This window comes from Cataglyphis hispanica, chromosome 18 (genome assembly GCF_021464435.1).
Source record: "Cataglyphis hispanica isolate Lineage 1 chromosome 18, ULB_Chis1_1.0, whole genome shotgun sequence".
Taxonomy (NCBI): Eukaryota; Metazoa; Arthropoda; class Insecta; order Hymenoptera; family Formicidae; genus Cataglyphis; species Cataglyphis hispanica.
The window spans coordinates 3779774-3794393 of NC_065971.1; the positions used below are offsets into that span (position 1 = coordinate 3779774).

Genomic DNA, 14620 nt, shown 5'->3' on the forward strand with positions numbered 1-14620 from the left:
CACGCTATATGCCAAGATCCAAGTATAATACAAGTTATATTATTAATTAAAAATATAATACTGAGTATGTATGTAAAAAATTAAAAAATATGTTTTATTATATTGTATCACAGATATTTGTTGTTACATTCAAGTAAAAAAAATCAAATTATTATTATTGTTTGCTTGTATTATTATTTGCTTGAATAACATAGCAAAAATTTACTGTATAATAATTTACTGTATTCAATAAATTAAAAAATAATTGCACGATACCTCAGTCACACTTGAGTATATCAATGCGTTATATATCTAATATATTTTTCTCTTATATATATTTATATCTATAATCAAATAACATTTATAATAAACAAGTCATGGAATTTGCATTAATTAAATTAAACAGAAGGTTTGCATAACCGTGTCAATTTGCGATAATAACTTAATCTATGCTTATAAAGTATAGATAATACTTCAATCGTAAGTGTGTGTATATATATCAACATTGCTTTAAAGCTATACGTTACTATAAACTCAGGCTTGCATGTCGCGTATATGCGATTGCGAATGAAAGTTTCCTGGTTCGAGCAGTAAGCGTGAACTTAGTCCATTGCTAGATCAGGATAAAAACAATCCTTGCCTCTCATAATAGTAGTAGCCTATATCCAATATGCCCTAAGCATGCTTGAGCAACTGCATCGCGCATCGAACAGACATCGGGACGGTGAATACTGCCAGATCTCTGCCTTTCGTTGATCTCAGACGCGTGACCGGAGCCATATCATCAAGCGAGATCTCTTCACTGTTGACACAAGCACACACACGCGACGTCGCTTTGATGAACGATGAGCGTTTTTTTTTGGTTAGGTTAGCTCGTTACATCGACAACAATATACTGTGCATAGGATATAATCCAGTGACCGGGGTCCTTCAGCGACGTGGATAGAAGTATCCCTCGTACGAGTCTCCCAGCATATTCACGCTCGGCGACGGATTCAATCACGATGATCGTTATTATCGCGGGGTTACACCTGTATCAGTTCCGTGATGAGCTGAGGTTGGGACGACAACGGAAATCGTTCCCAACAAAGATGTCTCGTCGATCAGGCACGCGCGGCACGATCTTTTTTTTTTTCTCGAGATAAACTCGCTTTCCTCGAACAATGAAGCACGAAATAGTTTCACGCACAAATTTCAACATTCATCGATAATAACATTAGAAAGACATGTCAGACGTGCGGGGGAAGCAAAATGGCGACCGGGGTGCACACGAGCAGCTCCTCCCGGAAGCTGAAAGATCCCTGAATTCGCGAGTGTATCGCTGCGGATTCGGCGATTCTACTGTTTCCCACGCCGCGCGAAAAGTCGATTAATTTTTGATGATGCTATGAGCGCGGAATGTTTGACAAACAAAGGCCTGCTCTACTCGTGACGGCAGCGAGGAGGGATCGTTTTCCACACTTTACAGTTTAATATAACATAACCTATATACACATCCATTGACGTGCGCGATTTTTATCAACGATTTCGTATCTTCACGCGTGCGATAAAATACGAGCGTGTGAAAAGGCTAGGAAAGACACATACAAAGAGATTGTTCACGCATCGATAACAATCGATCGGATTCATTATATTATTCTACAACTACGTCTAACTCTCGAACTTTCCATTCGTTTCAGCATAGTTTGCGCAAAATAGTGTAATAATATCAATACATAACAATGAATTGCTAATGAAACGTGAAACTACAAATGCGCGCGCGTGTTATTCAACTGTTGGTATTGTTTTATACCTCGCGAGAAAATACAGAAAACTATTATCGAATTATCAAGTTTTCGGATATTTGAAAACAAACTTATTACTAATCGTTTTATGCCAAATAACCGTAGTTAGATTAAAAAGGCATCTATTTAAAAAAAAACTACGACATGACGATTTTACAATCTCGTATCTACTAATTTCCCACAGATAATTAATATATCGCTAATTGAAATATTTAAATTGTTATAATGTACGTTATAATGTTATATCACATATTTATTGCGCAAAGAATTTGTGTGTGTGTGTGTAATTCTTTTAAAAATAATTCTTTTACAATTTTTTTCCACAATTTGCAAAAAAGCGATTCGACTATTGGATTTCACGATTCATGTTGAAATATAATCATTCCAGATTTTTTTTGTGAACATTTATTATATTATAAGAAATATGTGATTATTGTAAAAGTATAAATTGCTTCAAATTTTTATAGAGCTTATATAAGATTACATATATTATTATAAAACTAACACATTTGCAAAAGAAATATAAATCTGATAAGCTAATAATTTAAAAGATAAATTGGACGAAAAAAAATTGAATATTTTGAAGTTTGATGAAATTTCAATCGTACATCAAAATTGATTTTGGTGTTTAAAAAGCTGTATAACCTATTATGTTATTAGAAAAACCCAATATATTGTATGTCTTCATTTGTTGATAATATAAGAAATTTCATATTGCCGAAAATAATTTTTTTTTTACATGCACAATTATTATTTATAATATTTATGAAAATTAATAAGTTATATGAAAAAAAATTAAGCTGTAATGTATTTTGTAATATATTAAAATATTGTTTTTTGCATTATATCATAAAAAATTTATAAAATTATAAAATTTATGTATAATGCAATATGTTACTTATTTTATTTTTAAATAAAAGAAAAATATAATAGGCTTTTGTTTTAAATGCATATTTGTAAACAACATTGTGTTATCACAAATGTTTATCTTTCAACAAGGTGCTATACAACAAACTGTGTACACATGACACACTCAATCGTTCTGTTCTGGCTGAAAATTGGCAAGTCTGCTTATTCGACAAATTTCGCCTAATATAATATCATATCCATAAACACACTATGTAACATAAATATGTGTAGACTAACTATAAGATGTCTTACAAGTCTCTCAATTTACACAAGATTTTATTACAATTGTTTGATAATAGATGAATGAATTTGATGAAAGTTTTTTTGAAATTGATTTTAAAATACAATTAACTAACTTATAAAGAAAAGAATTAAACAAAAAATCAATTTCTAGAATGCAAAAAAAAAAAAAAAAAAAATTACTAAAAATGATCTGTATGAATGTGTTCATATAAAATATTGACTTAATTAGAAAATCAATTTTAAAGATATTCATATATTAACAAATAATTATGCAATAACAAATGATTAACGATTTTTTCTTGTAAAAAATGAATCAGATAACACTGCAACACAATTTGATATAAGCCAATATGATGAAAACAAGCTTACAAAAATAATATTTGTAAAGCTATCGATTTTTCAAAGTATTCTGAGTGTTAGAAACTATATGTTTGAAGTATTCTATTCTTTGCAAATCAGTTGAATTCTCTTTTGACGATGTTAAATTCTTAGTTCGAGGTATAGTTTGTGGTAGATCCAAGGGACGGTAATTCTTTTATTACAAAAGTTGTATTTGCAAACTGTTACGAAATAGTCAGCGAATCTTCGTTACGTCGTTCGTCGTTGAGGTTTCTGTCCTTTAATAACAACTGGCCGGCCTTTTATGAAACCTCGCCTACGCCGTGCAGTCTGAAACATCAATGTCCGACCCCCCATAACTTCAACTACGTTTCCAAATCAACTGATGTATGATGATGAAAATGGCAAAACGATACGACAAACACCACAAGATGAGATATATATATGTATGTATGTATATAAAAAAATCTTTTTCCTTATGCTATGAGATAAGAGAAGAGAATACCAACCTTTTTACTAATATACGCATTTGCACGACGCGTAATAGTCCGTTTAGAAATCGGAATACTTGGTCTATTAAATTCTGCTGGTTTTTTCACCCTACAAATATACAGACATATTTTGCAATTGATATTAATATAAAAATTTTTTTAAAGATATATAAAATGATAATACTTTAAGATAAATTATAAATCAAAGCAATTGTAAATGTTATTATTCACCTGTAAACCCTGACAAGCCAATGTTCAGTAGTGTAAGCTTCTTCCAGATATGTTAACTGAAAATTTTTATTGCCTATTTCGACGTTACGAGTACGATCAAAACCGGTAGGCGTCCGATAGTCTATTTTAACATCTCCAAATCGATAATAACTCAATTTGTACATTAGCGAGTTTAATAGAGTAGGAGAGCCTTCTTTGTCCACGCGGAAATCTCCTTTCTCAGTGAAGTAATCACTCTCGCGAATATCTTGGGGATGTTCGCCTTCGGCGATTCGGACCATCCATAAGAATTTATTAATATCATCACCGGAATATCCAATCATACCACCAAAAATGATCAACACATAGTCTACATCTAGAGATGTCATAATTTCATAAGCAGCACTTTCATTCGAGCTCATTGCTTTACCAACCAGAGCTATGTGTGAATTATTCCATGTATTATTGTCCACGAGTGTAGTTCTACGAAAAAAATTTACACATAGTAATATATGATTAATCTCATATATTAATTTAAATAAAAATAAATTTTATAAATGTGTTGTATACCTGTTTGCCATACCAGCAATCTGGTATCCATAATCCCACCAACTCATAACTCTCGCATCATTGGGTGTATTTTGAGCTAACCAGTAGTAAGCTTCTCGAAAATCGTCGAGTATGGCTCTACCACCATCGTTACTATAGGAAGCCAAAACAATAGATGGACTAGAATACGCATTGCTGGTCACCCATGTGCAGTGCACAGTAAACATCATCAATAACATTAACATGCCGATAATGACGCCGTTACGTAAATTGGCGCCTAATCCATCGCCGCTACCTTTCGGTCTCTCATGCTTCATTCTACGTAATTTACCGGCTTTATCATACAACGCTCTACCGGGACTTCTCTCTCTTTCCTCTTCACTCTCCTCATTACTTTCAGTACCATTACGATCGTCTCTATCTTCTTCTTTGAGATATAGTTCTACAAGTCTGCTAATAGCAACACCGGCCAGCATACATACTACTGGAGTCAAAGTCAACATAAGTCTCACCATCACTCCAGCAAAATAAACGGCACTTATGGCGTATAGTATGACTGTGAAAAAATTAAATATTATTTATCTTTAATTATATCTCTAAAATATAATATTCTCATAATTACTTACCAAAAACACGTTCGTCATTTATATGCTTAATGCAGTACCACAGACCGACCGGGAATGTTGTGACAAGAATGTGCAAATCAAAGAAAAAGCTGAACCAGGTTGTTGGTTGATGTTCAGATACAGATGCTATTATAGGAATATGTATTTTGGCATAACCAGTATCCCAAAGCGAATAAAATCTACCACTCCAAGGAGCGACAACACCAGCATACGTTAATGCGATCAGAATTAACAGAAGTATAGTCGCTGTTACAGCTACTACACCACCGAAATATTTCATCTCGGACTTGGTAAGTACAGTTCTTAAGTATCTGGAATCAATATTAGTATATTACAATGTATATTCTAGCAAATATTTCCCTAAATAAATAAATAGTTTCAAATAATATAACAATTAACAAACTAATATTATAAATTGAAATAATATATACCTAAGAGCTGCTACAAAGATTAGGAGACCGAATACACCACCCGCCGCCATATGTTCGGAAGTTCTAATAGGTTGAAAACCGACGAATGGTACTTGCATACTCAGTAAAAGTCCAAGAACATAAAATGTTGTATAACTGGTGAATAACCGATTGCTAAAGCGATTCATGACCAGCAGGGCAAATACATGTAGTGGAATGAGATTAATAATGAACACATAGCCTCCCCATGCTGATACCATGTAGAAATAAGACAAGGCAGTTATGCTCGCCCAAAAGATTGAACCAGTTTTGACCGACTTAACCCAGAGGTAATAGGTGATTTGCAATGCAAAGATTGCAATCCCCTCGTTATCGTAACTGCCAGCTACAGATCTTGAGATATAGCCAGGTACGATGGCGATAAAGCAAGCAGCGAATAAGCCAGCTCCAGCACTCCATATTTCCTTTGTTAATAAATATGTAGATATGGCAGTAAGGCCACTAAAAATTGGAGCTAAGAATACACATATATCTCTTATATGCACTGGTATATTTAAAGAGTGCAGAATATAGTGTATTGATCCAGATGTTATCATGAGTCCAGGATAGACAGTTCCACCAACAATCCGTCCCAATGGATACCATGCTCGTTCGTCAAACCAATTTAAAAAATTGTAGAATCCATGTTGTACCATATATGCTGTCGCTCTGTAGTTAAACCTAAATTTCAGATATCTAAATTAATATCTTATATCTAAATTAATTGTACAAACATTTTATTGATAATAAAATTATTTTTGCTTATTAAAATAAAATTAATAAATAATTAAAAATAAAACAGAAATTTTATTCTGGTTATAATTATTCAATTTCATTCAATCATTAATCATTAAAGAAGGAAATTTTTATATATGTATAATTTTTGATGAAAATGCAAATTCCCTTTCGTGTTTTTAGATAAGAACAAAATATTACAACTCAACTTATTAAACATTTTCGTTACATAAAATAAAAACAAAAGCTTAAAATTTTTCTTTGCACTATGATAGATATAATAATAGATCGTTAATCGCGGGAAAATATCGGCAAATAATTGATATAGAATACATACCACGGATCGAACTCGTGTATAATACTCTCGAAACGTATAACAGCAAAAAGCCGCGAGGCGAAACCCGAGATCCAGGCAAGCAAGAGAACGGTGAAGGTAATGAGAGAACTCAGGCCAGCGGCATTCGTCAATGTGGACGATTTCATTTGCTTGGTCGTCGGTCTCTTATCAGGGAACATGACCTTCGCGTTCGCTGTGCTGGACGACGACGACGACGACGAAGACGGTGACGACTTGTTCGGCAGCATGTTTTGTCGCCTTTACATATTTCCACGGGCGTTAGTGAGAAAGAGATAAGATATACGCGTGTATAAGTATATATATATTCGCGTAATATTAATATACTCACAACGTGGCGTTCGCCATATGTGCATATAAATACTCGCGATTCTGTGCACGTTGCGAAAATCAAGCGGCGCGCAAACAAATTATCAAATCACTATCAAATGCCTAAGCTAGGAGGCTAGGACACGTCGAACGCCGGCTACGTGTTAACCATGACTTCCATCAACTTCCACTACGGTAGCCACCTACGTTACTTGGATAAGAACACGGCAAACGATAGCCAGGAAAGATAGAGAGAAAGTATATTCATGTGTACGCTCGATGTATCATGTCACTCATTTACCAATCATAATTGAGCTCTCAATTGCAAGAAGTATGAATTAAACTTTATTGTCCGTTTGTATGAGGAAAGGATCGAAGTGTTTCATTAACCAATCGAAGCATATTAACTTTATCAAAAAAATCTTTACTTCCTTTATTTGATTGGCCGATCAAAAGATCCGAAACTTTCGTAGCATCAAACGGAACTCATAAGATATAGTGATATATTTATTTACACGAAATCCAAATCCTAGAAAACGATTGTATTAAATTATCTGCAAAGAAAAAATAGCATGAAATGTCCAAAATTTAATCTCTAAAGAGTTGTATATTTATCTTAAAATTTTTAGATATCATACATAAAGTACTATACTATTGCAAAAATTATATATTTTTATATATGTATAACTTTGTATGAAATATTTTTATGACAATTGTATTCTTATGCACATATGTTTATATTGTAATAGAACTTAACCATACAATAGAATATCTGAAAAGTGACTACTGTTGTGCAACAATAAATTGCATGTATTAAGACTTCGATGTTCTCGACTAAAGAACGATTAATACAACGCACAGGCAAGAATGGTATCGGACGTTATGATTTTTTAAAGCTTTTAGCCATTGAATATAAAACAACCAAATCTAAAGGTAAGAAAAATATTATGTAAATATAAATATATTACGTAATACAAATGCATATAGTCATATTTTGATGAATATAGTAATTTTAAATCATTATCATCTTTTATTTTATTAGATGCAAAGGAGCAAGTACTAGCAAATTTGGCAAACTTTGCTTATGATCCTATAAATTATGGCTACATGAGACAATTACAAATAATTGATATATTTCTTGATAGCTTATCTGAAAACAATCAAAAATTAGTATGTTTTGCCATTGGTGGTATATGCAATTTATGCTTAGGTAAGAGTGTATCTCTAATAGAAAAGAAAAGTTGCACATGTAATACTTATTATTATTATATTACATTATTTTATTCATGTAATATTCTTTTTTCAGATGCAATAAATAAGATTTATATCCTACGCAATCGAGGTGTTAAGTTAATATCATCATTACTTTCTTCTCAAAATGAAGATATTGTGCTCTCGGCCATTTCTACCTTGATGTTTTTGATTACACCTGAATCAAGGAAAGAAATAACATCGTCCGAAATAATTAAACGCATGTTGGAATTTTCGTGTGATACTAATATCCGTATTAAGAATTTAGCCATCATATTTTTAAATGATTATTGTGAAGCAAGTGAAGTGGAAAAGATAAAGCTAAAGGACAATAAGTAATTTCCAATAACTAGGAATAATTAAATAATTAAATTATTTATAAGAATTGAAGAAATACTTATGATTAATATAATTCTACACATATTTAATTAATTAAGAATAATAATTAATTACATATTTTTGACTGTAAACAAGAAATAACAACCATGAATCTAAGTCAATCTTTTATTGGGTTACTCAAAAATCACTCTATGAAAAATTCATCCAAAATAAGATTATTTGCTAACACAGTTATGAACAATCTGAGAGAAGGAGATCAAGTATCAGTTTTCAAAGTGATAACCAATGATGACATACTCAAATTTGCTGAATTAACAGGTGATTATAATCCAATACACACTGAATCAGCAAGAAATATTGCACACGGTGCTTTGCTCAATGGCCTAGTATCAGGATTAATCGGTACAAAGTTACCTGGTGCAGGCACTATAGTTATTGAACAAAATCTCATATTTCCTAAACCATGTTATGCTGGTGACTCTGTAGAAGTAATAGTAAAAATTGTATCAGTAAGAAAAATTATTAAATGTATATATATGTGTATCGCTAATGGAGATAAAGTTGTATTGGAAGGAGAAGCAAAACTTATGAGAAAAATACTGTAAATATGTTATCATTAATAAAAACAATAAAAATATTAAGAATTAATAAAATTCTCCATTTTTTAAGGTGATATTTGCATAAATATCTCTTGTAATATCTTATATTTCTATCTTAGTAAACGAGGAGCATGGATATTTATATAACTAACTAATTATATTAATTCACTATCAATTACTTTTTAAATTTTCAGTATGAAAAAAAAAACAATTTTGTTGCTTGACTATAATTGAAATCTTCATTAAACAAAACCAGTTACTCCAATTGTGTACATTCCATAATAAGATTAAAATGGAATTCTTACTATGTTTGCAATCTAAAGTTTTGCTTAGCAAGCATTCTACGTGACCTCATTTTTATTGCAATATTACAACATAATGACTTTAATAAGATTTAAAGCTCAGTCTTATTGCATTTGAAAGAAGTTCTGCAAGGTGTAACACACAGTGAGATTCTCTCTATAGTGGATCCAAGCAAAATCATCGATATTTAATTATCCTGATATTTTTTTGGAGAAGAAAGAACTTAGAGGTATTCTCTTCTTTTATTTTATCTTTTTTTTATATATAAATAATATCTCAAAATTATTTATTATAACAAATTGAAGTACAATTAACATAGAATTATAATATTGAAAAGAAAGTATTGTTAACTGCAATAATTTTACATTTCAGATCAAAATGTATTTAGTATTAGTGATGATGGTTCTTTGCATGTCATATTCTTATGCAGAAACTAACAGTATTGGTACAAATATTAAGCCATCAAATCCAATTGAAGAGCGAATTGGCTGTGTCTGTGCTGTATTTTTAAGTGGGCAATTTACAAAAGGAAGCAAAGAGCAGCCTAAAGGATATCCTGCATTTCTTCATGAACATCCCGATACGGTACCATGTAATACTATTGGAAATAAGCTTTGCACTAGCAAATGTCTTGAAGCTGTGAGTTTTTAAAATATTGTCTAACATTTCTACATTACATAATTTTTCTATAAGCTCATATATTCGTTAATAATAATTAATTAAAACTATTTTTTACAGATAGTAAAATATTTACCAAACAGTTCGACAATGATTTGTGCTTCTTTAGATCGTGATTGTCACAAAGAAAGGGTGTGTTGCATATAAATTAATTTTATTATAAAATTCTTGATCTCTTATAAAAACAGAATTATGTTTTACGCTCGATTTATGATTCAATGTATTACGCATATTTTCTTTTACAGGCTTATCTTTTCATCAAAAATTGCAAAGATGAATGGATAAATACAAATCTATCTGCTGGTAGAGAATATTGTTGTAAAGATGGCTCACCATATAAATGTAATTAAAGTAAATTTAAGATTTTTTTTGTATAAAATAATTAATTTTTAAGTTTGACAAGTTATACAAGTATTTAATAGATATATTGGCTTGATATACTTTGTTTAATTCTTTTGAATATCCCACCAGTTTTCTAAATATAGCTTCTTGATCATCAACACACTCCACAAAGATACACAGGAATTCAGCACAGATATCTTAAACCATCTTTCTATATTTAGATCTTGAAGTGTGAGAATTTTATGTATATAGTGTTCAGAATTTACTACAATATTTCGTAAAATTTTATTAAATATCTTTTATAAAATATCTCAGATAAAAGATTATGTATCATTGAATTCTATTTTGTAAATTACTGGGTCAAGTTCAAGTGTATAACCCCAATAATTTTAATAAGACTACACAATGCCAACTTTTTAAATTACGAATTATTTATTGAATTTTACGATCACGATGCTTGGTTAACTATCTTAAAAAAAATTGGAAGATGTTCAAACCAAACAGTATTCTAAGTCTTCATAATAATAAATGCAAAGATGTGTATATTATATTTTATAGAAGGATTGAAAAATATTTATATAATATATAATTAAAACAATATAAATACATAACAATATAATTACAATAACAATATATATTAAATATAAATTCTATAATCAACAAAATGTGCGCACGACTCTTAGCATGTCCATTGTGTTCTCAACCTGGATTCTTAACACTTGATGCATTGCGAGCTGGCCTTATTAGTGTAGCAACTCGACCTCTCATATGCCCTGTTTGTAATGAAGTGCTTTTAGGCATTGATAAATTAACTATACATTTATTTAGTCATACAATCAATCTGAGTAATAATACAGCAGAATCAAAATATATTGCTGACAATGAGCAAGTTGCAGTTCATAATGCGCACAATGTTGCTCTGCAAGATTGGAACATATTAAAAACACAACAATCATGCAAAATGCAAACAAATGACAACAATAACACTAAACAGTCAGATGCTGGTATAGCAAATACAGAAAACAATTTCTCTATTATAAATTCACAGCTTCAAGCACGAAATCAAAACAACTCAGTGAAAAATGCGAACCAATACAGTTTCATGTCAGATTATAATTATGATGCAATAAAAGTAAATATCTTCCCACAATCAAACGAAAATCCTAATGTAGTGCTACGGCCAACTGCAAATTTGCAGCAAGATGTATTAAAAACAGATTGCACAACACAATATTTTTGTGATGACAATATTAAACACTTAAATATAATCACAGAAACTACACAAGCAGAAAAAACTATATCAGATCTAATCACTGGGACAAAAATGACAGAAAGTGCAGATACCAACATCTACCGAGATATTGAAAGAGAATGTGAATCAAATAATAACCAATGTGTCGCAAAGGAAAGACTGATGATAAGTTTAATTGAAAAAGAAAACAATCTCGCAAATTTTCAATCTATTCAAAATATAATACCAGCTTGTGCAAATGCATCATCAGAAAAATGCAATGACAAAGAAAATTCATCTAACACAAGAGAGACTGTGCTTGAGACAAATGCTGAATATCAAGATCAAAACTCAGAACATAGAAAATTATTGTCCCACACATGTACTAAAGTTTTCCAAACTATAACATTGAAAGAAAAGATGGAACGATGTAACATATGTGGTTTTCACTTTCCCGATACTAATATTTTGGCTTTACACAAACAATTAGTGCATGAGCAAAATTCAAGTAATATATCTGGGAAAGTTCTTAAAAATTATTCATGTCATTTATGTTCTAAGGTATTCAAAATGAGAGGTAGTTTAATGGTACATATGAGGGTAGCACATTTTGGACACAATTTAGGCAAGTAATTATAAAATTATATATAATTTATTTAATTATTTAATGTAATAATATGTATACAAACACAAACACAATTATTCACATGTAACAGGTTCTTTTCCTAAAGATGGCCAAATAGAATTTACATGCAGTGATACTGGATATACTTGTCCTACATGTGGAAAGAGATTTAAGAAAGTAAGGATATTGTTCTCTTTTGTTTATAACATAATGTTTATATAAACTGCTCTTAATAATCTTATTTATATTCTTGTTTTAGGAGCAACATGTGATACAACATATGAAAACCCACGAAAGTAAACAGTGGGAATGTGATACTTGCAGTAAATTATTTACAACTAAATACTTTCTAAAAAAACATAAACGCTTACACTCAGGTGAAATGCCATATAAATGTAAAATATGTGATAAAAGTTTCACCTTTCAACAATCATATCATAAGCATAGATTTTATCATAAGGATGAAAAACCTCATAGCTGTGCAACATGTGGCAGATCATTTAAAGAACTTTCAACATTACACAATCATGAAAGGATTCACACTGGAGAGAAGCCATTTGCATGTGAAACATGTGGTATGTTATAGGAAAATGATCATTAAATAGCTAGTGTGATATTAATGATTTATCGTTAACATTGTTTGTTAATTAACTAATAATTAATATTATTGTTATTTTGTTTGTGTAGTGTCTGTAACATTATAATGTGCTGTGCATGATGTGATTAGTAAAAACAGGTAATTTCTACGAAAAATATTGCACATTTCTTTTGTAAATGTATAGGCTATATAATAATATGATAATAATGAAGTAGAGAGAGAGAAATCCTCCTACAATGTCATACTAATTTCTGCAGGAAAATGTTTTCGTCAACGTGTTTCATACTTAGTCCATCGTCGAATTCACACAGGAGTGATGCCTTATAAATGCACAATGTGTGGCAAAAGCTTTCGGTACAAGGTAGAAAGTAATTGTAAAATATTTCAATCATATATTTTTAATAATTTTCACAAATGAATTATGTTTACAGGTGAGCCAAAGAACTCATAAATGTCCTGCACAAATATTAAATAACACCCAGCAGTTTGACAAGATTGCACAAGATGCCGACGACAAAGCAATTAGACCACAGACCAATACTCTTCAAGAAAATCAATTGACGACGAATGTTGTCGATAATGAGGAAAACAAGTTTGTGTTGATAATAAATGCTCAAGGACAACATGTTTTAGCATTACAGTCAGAGATAAATAATGTATCTTTCGAAAGAAAAGAAGAAAACATGGAATTTATAGATTCCAATAATATAAACAAAAATTCAAAGAGCACTAACAACTTTAATTCTGTACAACTCGAGGAATCTGCAGAATCATTAAAAAAAATACAATCGGATAATGAAAAGATAGATATAAAAAGCACAAATGATTTCTTCTCCATGGTGATGTCTCCTCTCGAAAATAGCATACCATCTCCTACTTTCGAGATGGAACACTTGAGAGTATCTTCACCTAAACGTAAAGAGAATTCGATAGATTCTTATACCAATTTTTCACAAGTCTCTGATAATGTGCAAATGAATGCAGTAGACTCAGGCAGAGGACAATCCTTCAATCGTAACAAAGTCACCGATACTTTACAAACCATAAATGAAGAATCACTGAAGGAATTATTATATGGTATGGATAGAAAATGAAGTAACATGTATATACTTTTTCATTGTAACATGATAGTACAAACTAACAATACATATTAATATTATTGATTAAATTATAGATAAAATTTATATAGAAATATTTATTCTAAATATTAATTCTAAATATAAAATTTAGAATATTTTGTTATTGTGTTTTAACTTTGTCGTGTATGGATTACCAACTTTATATATCAATTATAGTGCAAAATATAAATAATTCTGCTACATGTATAACTTTTTGCTGAATAACTTATTAGCTTAGAAATAATCGAATAAGAAACATAATATTCTAATTGTATAAATTTATACGTACTTGCCATTAACACAAATTCTTGAAGTCGATAGTTATTGTGACAAAATTAAATAATTGAAATATTAAATTGTGTATCGCGAACAAGTGATAAAAATTACTGCGGATTGTTCCGTCGAACAGTTTATCTCGCGATTAAACTTTAAAATAAAATTGTGTACATTATATATATTTGGACATAACCTGCTACATCTTATCAAATCGCGATATCGCAACCGATCGCAACTGACTCGCATGGCGAATTTACATGAGTGATTTGAAAACACCGTGTT

At 30.8% G+C, this 14620-nt stretch overlaps 6 protein-coding genes and 1 long non-coding RNA gene across 12 annotated transcripts in view; 4 read left to right on the plus strand and 3 right to left on the minus strand.

Moving 5' to 3' along the window:
- The window catches only part of LOC126856191 (INO80 complex subunit D), a 424295-nt gene extending 421701 nt beyond the window's left edge, over positions 1-2594 (minus strand). For all 4 annotated transcript variants that reach the window (XR_007688334.1, XR_007688335.1, XM_050604475.1 and 1 more), the window contains exon 1: positions 620-2594. The gene's annotated coding sequence lies outside the window, so the exon portion shown is untranslated. The remainder of the gene's footprint in view (positions 1-619) is intronic.
- A 135-nt stretch (positions 2595-2729) lies between these two features.
- On the minus strand, positions 2730-7222 carry LOC126856185 (dolichyl-diphosphooligosaccharide--protein glycosyltransferase subunit STT3B). Of its 2 annotated transcripts, none has more exons than XM_050604466.1 (8): positions 7001-7222; positions 6652-6909; positions 5562-6260; positions 5131-5441; positions 4526-5060; positions 3977-4438; positions 3764-3854; positions 2730-3584 (listed from the first exon to the last, which is right to left on the minus strand). In XM_050604466.1, exons 1-8 carry the CDS (start codon positions 7015-7017, stop codon positions 3504-3506), a joined length of 2454 nt encoding a protein of 817 aa, XP_050460423.1. In that variant the 5' UTR covers positions 7018-7222; the 3' UTR covers positions 2730-3503. The 2 variants fall into 2 exon arrangements, with proteins under 2 accessions (XP_050460423.1, XP_050460424.1); XM_050604467.1 differs by having other exon boundaries at positions 2730-3613.
- Positions 7223-7292: 70 nt separating this feature from the next.
- LOC126856212 (armadillo repeat-containing protein 7-like) lies at positions 7293-8571 on the plus strand. 2 transcript variants are annotated; one of them, XM_050604509.1, is made up of 4 exons: positions 7293-7309; positions 7728-7911; positions 8021-8188; positions 8285-8571. In XM_050604509.1, the coding sequence occupies exons 2-4, from the start codon at positions 7803-7805 to the stop codon at positions 8566-8568; spliced, it is 561 nt and encodes a 186-aa protein (XP_050460466.1). In that variant the 5' UTR covers positions 7293-7309; positions 7728-7802; the 3' UTR covers positions 8569-8571. The 2 variants fall into 2 exon arrangements, with proteins under 2 accessions (XP_050460466.1, XP_050460465.1); XM_050604508.1 differs by lacking the exon at positions 7293-7309 and having other exon boundaries at positions 7390-7911.
- Positions 8572-8698: 127 nt separating this feature from the next.
- On the plus strand, positions 8699-9221 carry LOC126856216 (hydroxyacyl-thioester dehydratase type 2, mitochondrial-like). The gene has a single exon (XM_050604512.1). The coding sequence runs from the start codon at positions 8715-8717 to the stop codon at positions 9171-9173; it is 459 nt and encodes a 152-aa protein (XP_050460469.1). The 5' UTR covers positions 8699-8714; the 3' UTR covers positions 9174-9221.
- A 305-nt stretch (positions 9222-9526) lies between these two features.
- Positions 9527-10643, plus strand: LOC126856357 (follicle cell protein 3C-1). The gene is made up of 4 exons (XM_050604789.1): positions 9527-9699; positions 9843-10109; positions 10209-10280; positions 10394-10643. The coding sequence occupies exons 2-4, from the start codon at positions 9849-9851 to the stop codon at positions 10496-10498; spliced, it is 438 nt and encodes a 145-aa protein (XP_050460746.1). The 5' UTR covers positions 9527-9699; positions 9843-9848; the 3' UTR covers positions 10499-10643.
- Positions 10644-11059: 416 nt separating this feature from the next.
- Positions 11060-14545, minus strand: LOC126856358 (uncharacterized). Its single transcript, XR_007688354.1, has 2 exons — positions 14352-14545; positions 11060-11263 (listed from the first exon to the last, which is right to left on the minus strand). It is a non-coding gene; the product is annotated as an uncharacterized LOC126856358 (long non-coding RNA).
- On the plus strand, positions 11155-14340 carry LOC126856356 (zinc finger protein 846-like). The gene is made up of 5 exons (XM_050604788.1): positions 11155-12346; positions 12438-12523; positions 12606-12921; positions 13202-13305; positions 13376-14340. The coding sequence occupies exons 1-5, from the start codon at positions 11155-11157 to the stop codon at positions 14036-14038; spliced, it is 2361 nt and encodes a 786-aa protein (XP_050460745.1). The 3' UTR covers positions 14039-14340.
- Positions 14546-14620: the final 75 nt, after the last annotated feature.